Source organism: Pelodiscus sinensis, chromosome 3 (genome assembly GCF_049634645.1).
Source record: "Pelodiscus sinensis isolate JC-2024 chromosome 3, ASM4963464v1, whole genome shotgun sequence".
Taxonomy (NCBI): domain Eukaryota; kingdom Metazoa; phylum Chordata; order Testudines; family Trionychidae; genus Pelodiscus; species Pelodiscus sinensis.
This window is the reverse complement of record NC_134713.1, coordinates 147,595,446-147,611,141: the sequence shown is the minus strand read 5'-3', so window position 1 is coordinate 147,611,141 and position 15,696 is coordinate 147,595,446. Positions and strand designations below refer to the sequence as shown.

Sequence of the window (15,696 nt, the reverse complement as noted above, 5' to 3'; positions counted from 1 at the left end):
GTACCGCCCCTCCTCACAGTCACCAGTGGCCCCTGCCTTTGGCCTGCGTCCCCCGCCCTAGTCGAGAGCCCGGGTCCAGCACCTCGTGCTGTCAGAGGCCCTGCCCCCACAGGATGAGGGGAGGATTTAGCCGCCCCACCCTTGCAGCAAGAGTCCCCAAAACAAGGAACCTCTATCCCTGTGCCCCCAAGCTTAGGGACCCTGCCCCACAGGCTGGCTGGGCCGGGAGAGGATCCAGCCCATTTCACCCCCAACGGTCGCTTCTCTAGTCTGGAGGGAGCCAGCGCCCATCAAACGTGGGGAGAGGAGCCAGGGTCCTTTCTCTGTGGGACACGCTCTGAACCAGGGGAACAAGAGCACGTGCAGCAATGAGCCAACCCCTCCTGCCTGCCAGTAGAGCTACTGCCAGGACAGCCTACGCTCGGCAGGTGAGAGGTGCTTCAGAAGAGGCAGCCCTTTAGGCTAACTGTAGGGTACCCTGCCTGACTAAGGAGACTGGCCAGCCCTGCCACATCTAGGAAGAGCCCAAGAGTAATGAAGCAACAGCAGCCCTTCAGTCCAGCCCCAGGTCCTCCCCCCATTTTGCCCAGAGGCCCAGCCCCACAACCCAGTCCACAACCTCACTTCAGTCTCTTCCCACTTTCTTGAGGGCAACCTGATTTCAGTGCTACTGAAAACTATGGGAGGTGGTGGCCATTTTATAGGAAGCCTCAATCCCACATCCAAAGACAAATGGTGGCCATTTTGACCAAGGGCCTCTTGGTTTCAGCCCCAGTGGAAGAAATGGCATATAGAAGCCATTTTTAATATAGAAAAGTTCACAAGTTTAATGAGAGTAAATGAGAAAAAAATACCCCAATCCACTCTTCATCAGGTGGCAATTCCAAAGGGATATAGTTTCCTTGCAGAATGAGTGTCACCCATATTGATTTCCATCGCACTCCACACCATATGGTATATAGGCTGGGTAAGCTGTTTATGACCATCATTGACAATGCTTCAGGAAACTTGTCACAGGGCTCCCAGCCTACAGCTGGAGCTAGAGGGCACAGGAGGAAATGAAAAGAAGTCAACTGACCGACCTTCCAAAGAACTCTCTTGAACAGGGAGAGCCATCTGCCCTGGTAGTGACACAGAACTAGGGTTGCCAGATGGTTTCAGCAAAAATACCGGACACACTTGCCATTACATCACAATCTACATGACATCTTATTTAGAAAATACTGGACATTTCTTTTTTCATTTATATTTTCTTAATTTGTTTCCCGAACAGAAAGCTCAAATACTAGACTGTCCAGTTCAAAACTGGACACTGGGCAACCCTATACAGAACAAGTGACAAGTTAGCCAGAGAACGACCAGGCCACATTACTGGAACTGTGATGAAAAGTTTTAGACACACCTTTTGCTCCAGTACCTGCTGCTGGATCATCAGAGAATCCTGCACAAGTATGTCTAGACTAGAAACAGGAGTTTCCGGGGCGAATACTCAGGTTAAACACATGGGCTATGTCTACACTGGCTTGATCTTGTGCAGAAACGCTTTAGTGCAAGAGTTCTTGCGTTTAAGTAGTTGCACAAGAGAGCATCTACACTGGCATGTGCTTTTGCTCAAGAGATATGCTTTTGCGCAAGAGCATCCTTGCCAGTGTAGACGCTCTTTTGCACAAGAAAGCTCTGATGGCCGTTTTAACCACAGGGCTTTCTTGCGCAAGATATTCATGTTGCCTGTCTACACTGGCCTCTTGCACAAGAAAAGTTGCACAAAAGGGCTTATTCCTGAGCAGGAGCATCAGAGTTCTGGTGCAAGAAGCCCTGATTTCATACATTAGAACGTCAGTGTACTTGCGCAAGAACACGCGGCCAGTGTAGACAGGCAGCAAGTTTTTGTGCAACAGCGGCTGCTTTTGTGCAAGATCGCGCCTGTGTAGACACTGCCCCAGTGTTTAAATGTTTGTAAATGAGGAGATGCTATATGCTGCATACTACATGCTATATGCTGTTTTAAAAAATGTTAATTAAAACATGTTAGCTAATGTTTTAAAAACAACCTCCTTTTTCTGCTCTAAACAGGCCTATATGGGCCTGTATTGCGATAATTGACAAAAGTTTCGAGAATGTGCCTTACAACCCCACATAACCTCAGCAGAAGCATCATTGCAATCTCAGTGCTATACTAGTGCTCTTGGCAGCAGTTACCCATATTGGCAGGGCTTGATTTTTGGATCTGTATTCACTGTCTGACCCTATCATCCTCACCCACATTGTTGTGCATTCCCCCCACAAAGCACAACACAGGATTACGCAAGGTGCTGGACTGTAATGCTGCCTACGTGTATCCTAGCTCCAGCTCAGCACATTGAAATTCACTAGCCTTTATTGAAGTTACAGGATCTGATTCATGGTAGCTGCCATGCAGCAGTGAAAAAAGCTTGTCCTACCTTGTAATTTAAGGCATAGAAGGGACATCAGTTGTGATAGAACCATAACCAATTGAATTGTCAGTTGCTAGGCAATATGGATCTTCACCAACTGCCCTTTGTTCTAAAGTCCTTGGGCAAACATTCCTTTGTTTTTTTTCTCTCCACCACTGAAATTTGGCTTAGGCATCATACACATAGATACCTCCTCCCAGAAAATACAACCCCGCTGAGGCGAAGGTGTGTAGTGTTTTTATATTGTTAAGATACTATTCTTGTAAGAGATTCACTTCCAGCCCTGATATTATTTGTTTGCATTGTGTTAGTACCTAAGATCCCATCAAGGATCAGGATCCCATTGGAGTAGACACTACAAACAGAAAAAAAGACAACCTCAGGGAATGTAGGAGAATATAGATATTTTTTAATCCAGGCTACTGGTAATGATAGAAATTTTAGATCAGCTTTTCAAGAGTTCACAGGTGGGATCTTGATCAAATAACATTTTGTAAGTTAACTATGAGCTTTTTAGATGGATCTAACAGTAAAATTATGTTTTAAATCAGACAAATTATGTTCTTTACGAGTATCTTTTAAGTTTTCACATTTGATACACTCGCTCTCTTTGTCAAGATCAATAATTTGAGCCTTGGTTTTTTTGACACTGTTTTAATTCAGGTAATTATTACAGCTAAAATAATTCTATGAATACATATTGTATTTAAAAAGTTAACTTTCTGGCAACATTTGCTTTTCCAAAATATTCTAGCAAACAAGCTCTGGCATGGATATTTGCTGACTCGATGAATTTTTAGTAAATATTGGAGAATACCCAGAGGAAAGGAATTATGAATTCATAGAACACAGGTATGCATCAGGAATTTTTCAAGATTATGTTTATTGAATCATGGAGCAGAAAAAATACCATGTGACCTACCTATCCAAACAATCTTGAAATATTTTTAATCTAAAATAAAAATTGCTTGTAAATAAGCCAATAATTTAATATTAATCATTGACTACATCTGAGCAAATCTTATACTACTCACCAACAATTCAGAAGAGGCAAAAGTAACTAAATAAATAATTTAACATTAATAATTTGTCCCACTTTAAAGAACTATATTCTGCCTAAGTTTTCTCTGAAGTTTCAGTTGGCTTTTTTGTATATGAGGGTTCAGAAAAGGGCAACTAAAATGATTAGGGGTTTGGAACAGGTCCCATATGAGGAGAGGCTAAAGAGACTGGGACTTTTCAGTTTAGAAAAGAGGAGACTGGGGGGATATGATAGAGGTCTGTAAAATCATGAGTGGTGTGGAGAGGGCTGATAAAGAAAAGTTATTTATTAGTTCCCATAATAGAAGAACTAGAGGACACCAAATGAAATTAATGGGTAGCAGGTTTAAAACTAATAAAAGGAAGTTCTTCTTCACACAGCATGTTGTCAACCTGTGGAACTTCTTGCCAGAGGAGGCTGTGAAGGCTAGGACTATAATAGAGTTTAAAGAGAAGCTAGATAAATTCATGGAGGTTAGGTCCATAAAAGGCTATTAGCCAGGGGATAAAATGGTGTCCTTGGCCTCTGTTTGTCAGAGGCTGGAGAGGGATGGCAGGAGACAAATCGCTTGATCATTGTCTTCGGTCCACCCTCTCTGGGGCACCTGGTGCTGGCCACTGTCGGTAGACAGGATACTGGGCTAGATGGACCTTTGGTCTGACCCAGTACGGCCGTTCTTATGATCTTATGTTCTTATCATCTAAAGATTTCAAATTATTTCTAATATATTATTAGACTTCTATATTTGCACTGGTTATACACCACTCTAACTCCACTGATTTCAGTAAAGCTCTTGAATTACTTCTGTATTAGATTAGAATCGGGCAGACACCTTGAATTTTTTTTGTTTGATCCTAGAATAAGAAAATCTGTAGTTAAATGTTTATTTCTATTTTTATCTGTAAAACAGATACAGGGTAAATGTTTCAAGTGTGCCTAAGTGACTTAGGAGCATAAGCCCCATTTTCAAATTAAAGCACGCTTTTGCCAATATAAACAGTGTCCACATTGTGAGTGCTTTGCTGATGTACCATATTAGTATACCTTCATCAGTAAAGCGCTCATAGGCTATATCTAGATTCTACACTACAGAGCAGGGGTGGGCAATAATTTTTGACTGGGGTCCACTTCAGAAATTTTTGAAGTGGCCCTGGGTCACCCCACAAGGTGTGTGGCCTCAGGCAGAAGGGACGGGGCTAGGACACTTCTTTGCTTCCCCACCCATGGATCCTGATTGGCCTGGGGTGGGGGAGTGTGCAAAGTCTTTGTCCTCCCCCACACCCCCCGAGAACCACCAGTTGTTCTGAACAGCTGGCGGTTCCCTCTAGCTACCTGTGCCCCGGAAGTGGGAGGAGACTTCACGTGCTTCCTTCTGCTGCCCCAGGTCAATCAGGGCCTGGGGAGGGAGAGCATGTGAAGTCTCTCATTCCCTGCCTCCGCCCTGCAAAGGAGTGCCACACATAGAATCAACCACCAGCCGAGCAGCAGCTGGTGGTTGACTTTTAAGTGCTGAGTCCCTTGTAGGGCAGGAGGAGACTTTATGTGCTCCCACCGCCCCAAAACCCTGATTGGCATGGGGGTGGAGAGAGCACACGGAGTCTTCTCCCACCCTGCAAGGAGTGGGTGGTGCTTCAAAATGCTGCGCACTTCTGGCAGGGTAGTTAGATTTTGTGGGCTTCCCTAGGCTCTGGGATGGGGCAAAACATGAGGGATTCAGTGTGTAGGAGGAATTGCTAGGAAGCGGGGTTGGGTTCTGGGGTCTGGGCAGGAGTGAGGTTACAGGAGTTTGTTGGGGGTTGATAGGTCTGGGAGGGTAGGAGGATGGAGGAGAGAACACAGGACCTGAGCGCCAGCTCCCTGATGCTGAGAGCGAGGGTGAGTCTTGGGGGCTGGATCCAGGAAAGCTGGGAACAAGATCTGGCCCCTGGGCCATATGTTCCCCACCCCTGGTGGGCTTCACTTCAACGGAAAATGGTGGAAGCATAGCTTATATAGTCAAAAGTGTGCTTTTGCCAATACAGCTTATAGCAGGTCACTAAATAATACAAACTTTCCTGGCTAATGGACATTTTTAATGGTACAGCTGTATCTGCATTGTAGCTTTTGGTAGCATAGCAATGTCTATCAGAGCAAGGTATGCATTTTTACCACACCGGTAGTAGACATAGCAATGCCAGCAAAGCCTTTAAGCATAGACCAGGCCATAGGCTCTGAAATAACTTAAACTCAAGAAAATTGTACGCACAGATTTAAACTGATCTAGCCAAATTCTGTCTGTTAATTTATTTGTGTGATTCTCATTGAAGTTTTGGGGAGTCCCCTATCTTCATCCAAGGGTACTTAACCCTTAAACCTGAAGAAATAAAAGCCCTGATTCTGCTCTGACTGGCTTTATACCATTGTTACTCCACTGACTTCAGAGTTACTTCTAATTTACACCAGCAAAGCAAAATCAGAATCAGGCTCACTGTTTGCCTGTGGACACCTCTTAAGTTTCATTTCCTGGCAAGCAAAAATATTCCATTTACATGAGGATATGTTTGCTTTTTTATTAGAAAGTCTGCTTATAAGAAAAACACACATCTAGATGCAATGGGTGAGTCAGAGAAAAAGCGCCTGATTGAACTGAACATGACGAGGGACTCCTTGTGTATGGTGGAAGGAAAAGGTGACTCAACCTGGCTCAGACCTCAGAGGAGACACTTCCCTCAAAGTAATAGAAGTTCACTAGAGAACTATAGAGAAAAAGAGCCTGAGCCAGATACTGGCAGGAGCTCCTGGACAGCACTCACTCCTCCTCATCACAAGGAGAGGAGGCACTTTCCAGAAAGAAGTAAGTCATATGCATTAGAGAAACAGCTAGGGCCAAATTCATCCCTAGTGTAGTTCCATTGCATTCAGTGAAGTTAGACTAGGGATTAATTTGGCCCACTATGAGCAGTAGAATATGAGTTTACAGAGTCTTCAACTGCCACTTTCTTAAACAATGAGAGGGAAAAGCGGGAGTGTTTATCTAATTATGCCAAAGCAAGACAAAAGAAGGGTCTTGATTCTGACCTCACATCAGTTTTACACTAGTATAATTCTACTGACTGAAGTGGATTTATTTCTTCTCTACATTAGCATGAGATGAGAATCAGACCCAAGAAGTACTTTCAGAGCAGAAGGCAATTATCCAACAAGGAACTTCATTACATAGTTTTAGCTATACGGTATCATAAGCCCCTGGATTTCCACAGCACTTCATTGGCTTTTTTTAAGGCTATAGTAGGGTGACCAGATGTCCTGTTTTTATAGGGACAGTCCAACATTTGGGGCTTTGTCTTATATAGACGCATATTTTCTCTGCCCATATTCTGAGTTTTCATGCTTTCTATCTGGTCACCCTAGGCCATAAGTAGAGTATTTGTGCACCAAGTTTAAATTCAAGCTGTGTTTTTGCAAAAGCAAACCTGCTTACCATCTTTGGGCTAAATTCTCTCTCTCTGCTTGTAAGGGTGACCAGACAGACCAGAACCTGGCCCAGTGTGTGTAAACAGCACAATACTTTGCTCTTCTATAGAACATTCTACCAAGAACTCAAAGCATTTTACAAATATGAGTAAGCTAAACTTCATAACATCCCAACATGCAATAGTGATATTATGAGTGTTCTTGCCTCACATCACCCTCAAAGTGGAAGTATTTGAGTGTTTGATAAACTGATTTTAGTTCATTGCTACAATACAGACAGTAACTTTATGAAGTGTTTTGAGATTCTTTGGGATGAAATGGGTGTTATTCCATAAATGATTATACTACTCAAGTAATATTTTCTTTTTCTGGTATGAATTTAAAAAAAGCTATCGGTAAAAAGTCTCAGAGCGGTAGCCATGTTCGAACTAGGGTGGTTAATGTAGGCATTCGAAGTTGCAAATGAAGCCCGGTATTTAAATATCCCGGGCTTCATTTGCATCTTGCCGGGCGCAGCCATTTTTAAATCCCCATTCATGCGGACTCCGTGCCCACGGCTACACGCGGCACGGAGTAGGTAGTTCGCATTAGGCTTTCTAATTCGAACTACCGGTACACCTTGTTCCACGAGGAGTAACAGTAGTTCGAATTAGAAAGCCTAATTCGAACTACCTACTCCATGCCACGTGTAGCCGCGAGCATGGAGTCCTCACTAACGGGGATTTAAAAATGGCAGCGCCCGACAAGATGCAAATGAAGCCCGGGATATTTAAATCCCGGGCTTCATTTGCAACTTCGAATGCCTACATTAACCACCCTAGTTCGAACTAGGGTGGTAGTGTAGACATACCCTTAGTCTGTAACTTTAAAAGCAATGAGCAGTCACTGCCCCTGCATTTCATTAACATAAAGTAATGGCCCGGCACACCAGTAACACACACACTAGCACTCGACCCTTACAGTGCTCAGTGCTCTGGGAACAACACTATACAATAGAGTTTAACACTTTTTGTTAAGGCAAAACTGAAATTAGGTCTGATTTAGCAAACAGAAGTTCTCTGCACTTGTTCTACACCCAAATATTAAGTCTACTCCACACAGATGACCCCAGACTTGCAAAATGTTACCATCCATTTGTCCTTGCCTAAGGATTCCTTCTGAGATGTTGCCTTCACTTACCCTTCACTAAGCCTCAGAGACTGCTGTCATGCATGCCACCAGACTGCTGACAATCTCCTTGGCAGGTAAACATTTTGTGTACTTCTACTAATACATCCTACACAGCTCAGCACTGAAATGTTGCATTCTTGGTCCTTCAAGGAACATGTACAGGATACAAGGTACTCCTCATATCACAGTAACAGTTCTGCTCCAATTAATCTTTTTGCCATTCAGTACAGCTACACCTAACAGTGAATGGCAGTTGGAGTGCATGCAGATAAATGATACAGTGAAAATCTCTGGAACACAAGACAATGTCACATTCTTTTGGCCACTCCTCACATCTATTCTTCAGGTACCACTCTTCACTGAATCATTCCCACCAGATATTGCTATATCAGGAGCAACATGTGCAATTATAACTTCACTTATATTAAAGTTATCTAATGCTACACAGTCTGCTTTTATTTGCTTCTTAGTCAGAGAGTTCTCTCATGAGCACTAATCATCAAAAAGGTGACTAGAACTCATGGTCTCCTAGTTCTTAGTTTAGGAGCGCTTTCTCCAAGGTATGAGACAAAGAGATTTTGATGGGGGACAAAGTGATTTTGATGGGGGAAGGGGGAAAATGTGGATCCTCTTGCTCCTTTTGTCTGTGTCCCATCTGGAGGTTCAGGTGTTTGTGAAGTTCTGTTTCAGAACAAGAAAGGAGGGGCTTAGTTGAAGTTAGGAGCATGTGAAGTGCATGTGGAGTGTTCAGGGTATGAAGGGACAAGAGCTGAACAAGTCCCTCCATATGTATGCAAGTAGCATTTTCTCTCACAATGCTTATAAATTGGCCGCATTCCAATGGATTTTTATTGGGTCAGAAAAAGGCACCTCTAACCTCAGAATTATATTTCTGCTAAACGGCAGGTTCCTGTTCCAAACAGGAAGTGCTAGAGGTATTTAAAAAAATTAAAATGTTAACACTTTGAAACAATCTGCTTTTGCTGAACTGTTTTTGCTCAAGCTTAAAACAAATCCCAAATATCTGAATCTCAATCAAGGATCAAACACTGACATTTTAACTCCAAACAGTTCTAGTTTGCCAGAGCCATAAAGCAACTGAAAAGGGGCAACCTTAAACATTCTTCTATGACTCCTCCTCCTGTGATTTAAATGTAGATTACTAGAAGAAGCATTTATTCTCATACGTATTTTCAAACTTTAATTTTATCTTGCAGATAATGCCATTTTTGGCTGAAGCACCACTTAAAAGCTGCCTGTTTGAGCTTGGGGACATTTCACAAAACAAGGAGAAATCAGATGTTACAAGGCTGCTTTTAAAATGAGTTTGGATATCCAACACAGCTAGCTAAGATGTTTCAACAATAGCTCACTTCCCAATTAAACTCATTTTTAACATTCAAACGTACGTTTTAAAAACAACATACTTTTCTTTCTCTTCATGAAAAATCAGCCTAAGGATAAGACAAGACTCAGAAAAAAATAGAATGTGATTCCCTGGAACGGTGTCTAACATTATAAAAATCTTGACCATGAAACCTACTTATCACTAAATCGAATTAAAATTAGAACCTTTATGTATGTTGTGCAGATAGGATTTCCAATTTATTTTATATGCATTTCAAGAAAAACAGTTGTTAGAGGTTAACATTTCACATTTATTTTCAAAGCATGTTAGCCCAAATTTAACTTTCTGTTACAGTTTTCAATGCACCAGATGCTCTCACAGAGCACAGGAAAAATTGAAGCAGCCAAAATGCATTGGACAGCTAAACCCCTCTAAGTGATTTTTTAAATAGCTTTACAACAAACCTCTTGACATTTCACATTAGCTAAAATCAGTTTTCTTCAATGCTTACTTTTTTAAAGAGACAAAAATATAGTGAAGGACCACAGTATTTGTACAATCTGGGACTAAGGAAGAATGAGGCTGATGTAACCCTCCCCCTCTTCCTCAAAATCCCTATCTCGATGCACCTCCCTGATCAGGACACTGATTGATTGCCCATCCCCCACACCATTCACCTGTGGGTGGGGTGGTGTTTGGCGCACAAGTCATTCAATGGGTGGAGTGTTAGGGATTACAGGCAATGGTCTGATCCATGAGGTGTAGAGTAAGGTAATCACTTAAGGAGGGAGAGACAAGTTGTCAACCAGTTAGCCTCCCAATCTCTAAAACTACTTAGTTCATTTTAGGGATGTAAGTAACTAGTACTGGCCTGGGCAAAATATGGCCTGCCCGCCAAGCCACCAGATCTGGCCCATGGACACTGGCAGGCAGGCTCCCCACCTGCCTCACCCCAGACACACACTTTAAAAACTGAGCCCAGAGGGGAGGGAAGAAGTTTAGGAGCTGCTCCTGACCCCAGGCACAATCCCATTGGCCAGCTTTTTGCCAGAAACTGGCCAATGGGAGCTGCTTGTTTCAATAACAGGCAACCACAAAGCACAAGGGCTCTAGTTATTCACAGAGCACATGGCTACAGCCTGTGTGGGGCGGGGCAGGCAGGGAAGCTTTTTCAGGAAGGGGCTTCTGGCTGGTAAGTCTCCTGGCCAGACCCTACCTCTGGTACCCCAGACCCTCCCTTCCCCAACCCTGTGGCCCCAATTTCCCTACTCCACATACTCAAAGCCTCTGCCCCCCTCCTGCACTCATATCCCCTCGCAGATCTGACACCCCAATCTCCTGCCCCAGATTACAGTCCCCTCCTGACCTAGCTCACAATCCAAACCCCTGCATTCTCTCCTGTATCCCAATTCCCTGCCCTAGGTCACAATCCAACCCCCTGCACCTCAGTCCAGTGCCCCAGGTCACAACTGCCTTCTTCACCCAAACTTCCTTCCTAAGCTCCTTTCTGCACCCAACCTCCATCCCAGACCCCACACCTCCCTCATTAATATCATGGAAGAGTGTGGCCCTCGACCACTTTCCTAATTCTTGGAGTGGTTCCCTGTCAAAAATTATTGCCCTCCCCTGCTCTAATCTATTAAAGAAACATGTTTGTGTAGATTTTGAAAAAAAATAAAATTCAAACTAAAATGGGGGATTCATTTGGATGTAAACATTCCTGTGCAGTTTAGTAGCCAGAACACTGGTTCTGATGCATTAGCACAAGATGGCAAAATGAGAAAATGACGTGTCTGTTTTTCCAAGCTAAATGTAGTGCCAAATGCACAAAGACAATAATAATGATGACAATTATATTTCTAATATTTATAGTGTTCATTACTTGTAGTGGTGGTAACAATACAAAGAAGGAACATTTATTTAATTATCTGATTTCACATGGTGATTGAGCTGTAGGTTAAACTGTGTATTTTAACCTGATAGTAGATGCACCAAGATTTATTTTTCTCTCTTGACAACTTTTTTTGGCTTTTCTTTTTTAAAGAAGAGAAGATGGGACCTCTTTTTACATATTGCATATGGCTATCACTCAGGCATTAGAGAGCATGAACCCCTAATGCATTGCAGTGCTTAAACCCCCTAAGAGTTAGTCACTTCATTTCTGAAGTTTAGGTTAGAAGAATTAACTTTATACACTGTATATCTTTCTTTGGGTCAAGAGAGAGTGAGTCCTTCTCCAAGGAAATGTTCTCCAGTGGAATCTATCTTACTAACTTTGCTGACTTGTACAGACAGGAAAACAAAAACACAAAATAGCACAGATAAGCATCCATTCTTATCACACTAATCAGTATAGAATGAAAACACTACAAATTTGCACACACAGTTAATGGGTAACACAAGCCTGCCTTACTGGTATTCAATAGGCTCTTTGAGCCACTGGAGATAATCCTATGCCACCAGTGAACTGCAGACACAACGATTAAGAAAAGCGTCCTCGGCCTTTACCACATTACAAGGGTTGTCAATATTCACCCTCCTCAACTATCTATTGATCTTTTCTACATGCAAGCTGCCCCTGGGCTTTGCGTGGATTGAGGCAGGCACCTAGCTCATTCTCACAAGAATGACACAGGTGCTATAGTCACCAGCTGATACCCTGATGCAGGGCATGATGGAGCAGGCTTGCATGCTTCAAGCACACTGGATGACACCCAATCTGGTTCTGCAGTGGTCTGCTTCTTGCAACTCAACCCTCCTGCTGATTCACCTAGACTCCCACCCCTTCTGGAATAAACCAATCATTCCTCAAAACAGGAAAACACAGAGTCTCACAACCCTCATCCTCCCCCCATCTGGGACTCCTCATTCCTGCCTCTTTCAATCTTGAAGCCTGTACTTTCCCTTGTGGTCTGGGGGAAGAGTAGTGGAATGCAGGCCCAGCCTCTCCACTGGTGGTTAAGGGCTCATTCTTCAGTCCCTCACCACTACCCTGGGTTGCTCCTGCCTCTCCCTGCTTCTCTGCACCTCCAATTGATTTGGGAACACAGCACCAGGAATGTGTGGCTCCCCATCACTACTCCCTAGCTAGCTACTGGGGAGCTTCCTCATAGTTGCTCTCAGCCTCTCTAAAGTGAAGTCTCTCTAAAATACAGCTCAGCTGTCATTAAATAGTCTCTCCCATTTGCCTCCTTATGACAGGAGTCTCCCTCAGCTCTCCTTGGAGCTGGATCTACAGCTTAAGCCCACTTTAGGGCCTTAGCCACCTTCTCCTTCAGCTAGCCGCTTTTCCCTAAGTCTCAGATTCAGAGGTTCCAGCAGGCCACCTTTCTCCTGCTGAACTGCTCTCCTTCCTAGTCAGCCCCCCACTGAGCCATGTTCAGGCCTTGTAATTCCTCACAGGCCCTATGCTGCCAGACTCCAGGAGAGCAGTTCCCAGATGTGAATGGCTAGCAGAGACAGGGGCCTTCCAGCAGGCTGCACTTATCCCAGTGAAAGGGGCATGCCAGTCTCATCAGCATCTCCCTTTGGCTAGCTTAGGCAGCACCCCACCTTGTGGGCCAGCTTTTGTGGATTCCATCCTAAGGACACCTGTCTCTCCCCATTCCATGTACAAGGAGCCTAGGAGCTTAGAGCAACATTGTAAATTGCAGTGTTGTTCCTATGATTTCCTGGACACCTAAAAGTGAGGCATTGCAATACTCAGTATCATGATGGCTAAGTCCCTTTTGATAGAGCCTTGAGCGGATGCGAATTCATATCCACAGATCTCTGCAGACGCTGGTATCTGGAGAACCATGGGGCTTTCCCAGAAAAAACAGCGGCAAAAGGGCTGCTGCTCCCAGGAACGAGTGCCCCACATCAGCATCCCCCCCCCCCCCCAGCCATTTCAAGCAGCCGTCTGTGTTTCCTGACTGGGAGCATGCCGGCCACTTGACCAGATATAGCTGCCAGTGAGCCTGATGCCTGTCCAGTGGGCAGGGTTGGGTGCAGTACAGTTACACATGGGACAATGGCTACTGGCAGCGGCCTTTCAACCCTACGTTTCCCAGGAGACCCCTGCAGATACCAGTTCATAGCTACAGATATCCGCATCCATGCACATACATTTGCAGCTGTGCAGGGTTCTGCCTTTGTGGTTCCAAGTATTAGGCCCTTTATTCACCACAAAAATTCTCTGAAAATTTCCCACCGATGCTAACACCGGTTCATTTCCAATGAGTGTCCTAGTGTAGATAGGTCACACCAGCAACTGAGCAGGATCATCTGACGACATTTAAAACACCACTGCTGGGTAGGGATGCAATAGTGTAGTTGATTAACCAGTGAGCAAAAGCTTATAGGTTAATGCTATCGACTACACACATTTCCCTGCCCTTCCCTGCCCCTCCAGTAAATTTTTTTAGCAGGCTGGCCAGCAGCCTGGCTCAGTCCTGCCTTGTGATAGGTCCAGGACCTACTCCTGCGGTGGCACTGCATTAAAAGTGTATTAGGAGCTCGGCGGGCAGGCAGCCCAGCTCAGTCCTGACTTGTGCTTCGTCCAGAGCTCAGACCCTCCCCCCAGACAGGGGCTGCTGCCACTCCACGCTTCTGCCTTTTTATGAGGCAGCAGCACAGGGCGACAGGCAGCCAGTCTGTGAGGGGAAGTGGTTTTTAAACTGGCTCCTCTTGTGGATCAGCTCCCACTAGGTAACCCGCACTGCTGCCTCTGATACACTGTCTGCAGGCTCCACCTCCGGGGACTACAGAACAGTCGATTAACTGATAAGAATTCATGAGATTATTCGACTATTCAATTAACCAATATTTAACATCCCTGCTGCTGGGACTGGTAACATAGGGTATGTCTACACTAGAAAGTTAATTCGAACTAACGGACGTTAGTTTGAATTAACTTTCATAGGCGCTACACTAGCGCTCCGCCTGGCCTGCAACAGCCACCCACATCTGGGCCAGCAGGCATGCCGCAACCTAGAGGACTACCAACGGTGGCACCTGTGACTACTGGAACACCAGCTCTGCACCCAGGACCACTGGGTCTGGGAGGATCTGTGGCTGCAGCAGCGGAACTTGGAGGTGCTGGAAGAGCAGGGCCGTGCCCTCCGAGGCCACCTCCAGACCTTGGTGGACAGGTTCCTGCCTCCTCCTGATCCAGCCCCTGTGGCCGCCCCAGCTCTTGCTCCTCCTCCCACTCCTGTTCCCCCTCCCGCTTCCTCCACACCCCCCGTCCCTCCTGCCCCACCCTCCACACACACTCCCCCCCCCGACACCACCACACCCGCAGTGCTGCGAGACAGTAGAGCCAACTGGACCCCCAACCCTGAGCTTTCCCTTCCCTTCCTCCCCTTCCTCCCCCTTCCTCCCCCTTCCAGCTCCTTCCTCCCAGGTTACCCCCTCCTCTCTCCCACCTTCATTCCTCCCTTCCCCCACCCTAGTTATGTACAATAAAGAGAGGATTTTTTTTGGCAGGTAGCCTCCAGCCATTGCTGGCAGGTTTGCAGCAGCAAGTCCAAAAACTGGAGCAGCACGCCCAGGGCGAGCTCTGGCTCCATGGTGCCAACTGCGGCAGTGTCCCCAATGGGAACCACCGACACAGGCAGGCAATGAGGAAAACGTTTTGCTGACCCTCGGCGAGGTAGGCAAGCAAACGGAAAAGCTGAGAACCAGCTGTCCAAGGGGGTCTCTTTAAGTACGAGCCTCAGATAGCCTCAGACAGCAGCCACACAAAGCAACTACTGACCTGATGCCCTGCCGGAACTGATTTCAGCTGCCCTTAAATGCGACCCAGCATCCAATCAATGTGGATGTGCTATTTCAAATTAGCAAAACGCTAATTCGAATTAGTTTTTGGGTCTAGATGCGTTATTTCAAATTAGCTTATTTCGAATTAACTAATTCGAAATAAGTTCATTCGAATTAGCGCTGTAGTGTAGACATACCCTGTGTGTTTGCACAGTAGGGCCTTTGACTGGTACTTAGGAGCATTGCGGCAACACAAGCAACCCCACCCTCAAGTCAGATCACTTTCATGCTGCCTTTGGGCCAGCTTTTGCTCCCTTACGTGGGCTGCACACTAGGCACCATCATTGGCTTCAGTGGACTCACTCCCGATTGACATCTGTGTAAGCAAGTGGGGAATTGTCTTTGTCTCCATGCTGAAGCAGCAGCTTTGCATATTTTCTCTTGCCACCCTCCATCCTGATCCTGTGCACCACGCCACATCACTCTCCTCCTTATTCTAGCCCTTC

At 45.2% G+C, this 15,696-nt stretch overlaps 1 protein-coding gene across 4 annotated transcripts; it reads left to right on the top strand.

Moving 5' to 3' along the window:
* The first annotated feature begins 102 nt into the window (after positions 1-102).
* SPATA45 (spermatogenesis associated 45) lies at positions 103-9,504 on the top strand. Of its 4 annotated transcripts, none has more exons than XM_025186397.2 (5): positions 103-428; positions 3,190-3,287; positions 6,033-6,310; positions 8,080-8,174; positions 9,318-9,504. In XM_025186397.2, exons 3-4 carry the CDS (start codon positions 6,070-6,072, stop codon positions 8,157-8,159), a joined length of 321 nt encoding a protein of 106 aa, XP_025042182.1. In that variant the 5' UTR covers positions 103-428; positions 3,190-3,287; positions 6,033-6,069; the 3' UTR covers positions 8,160-8,174; positions 9,318-9,504. The 4 variants fall into 4 exon arrangements, with proteins under 4 accessions (XP_025042182.1, XP_014430761.1, XP_075781291.1 ...); XM_014575275.3 differs by lacking the exon at positions 103-428 and adding an exon at positions 2,514-2,660; XM_075925176.1 differs by lacking the exons at positions 103-428; positions 9,318-9,504 and adding exons at positions 2,514-2,660; positions 8,326-8,344.
* Positions 9,505-15,696: the final 6,192 nt, after the last annotated feature.

Excerpts from the sequence above, each read along its gene's own strand:
- SPATA45 (XM_025186397.2), top strand. The coding sequence starts at position 6,070 with ATGGGTGAGTCAGAGAAAAAGCGCCTGATTGAACTGAACATGACGAGG. Across the intron at positions 6,311-8,079 it reads GAGGCACTTTCCAGAAAGAA|GATTCCTTCTGAGATGTTGC; the intron begins GTAAGTCATATG and ends TCCTTGCCTAAG.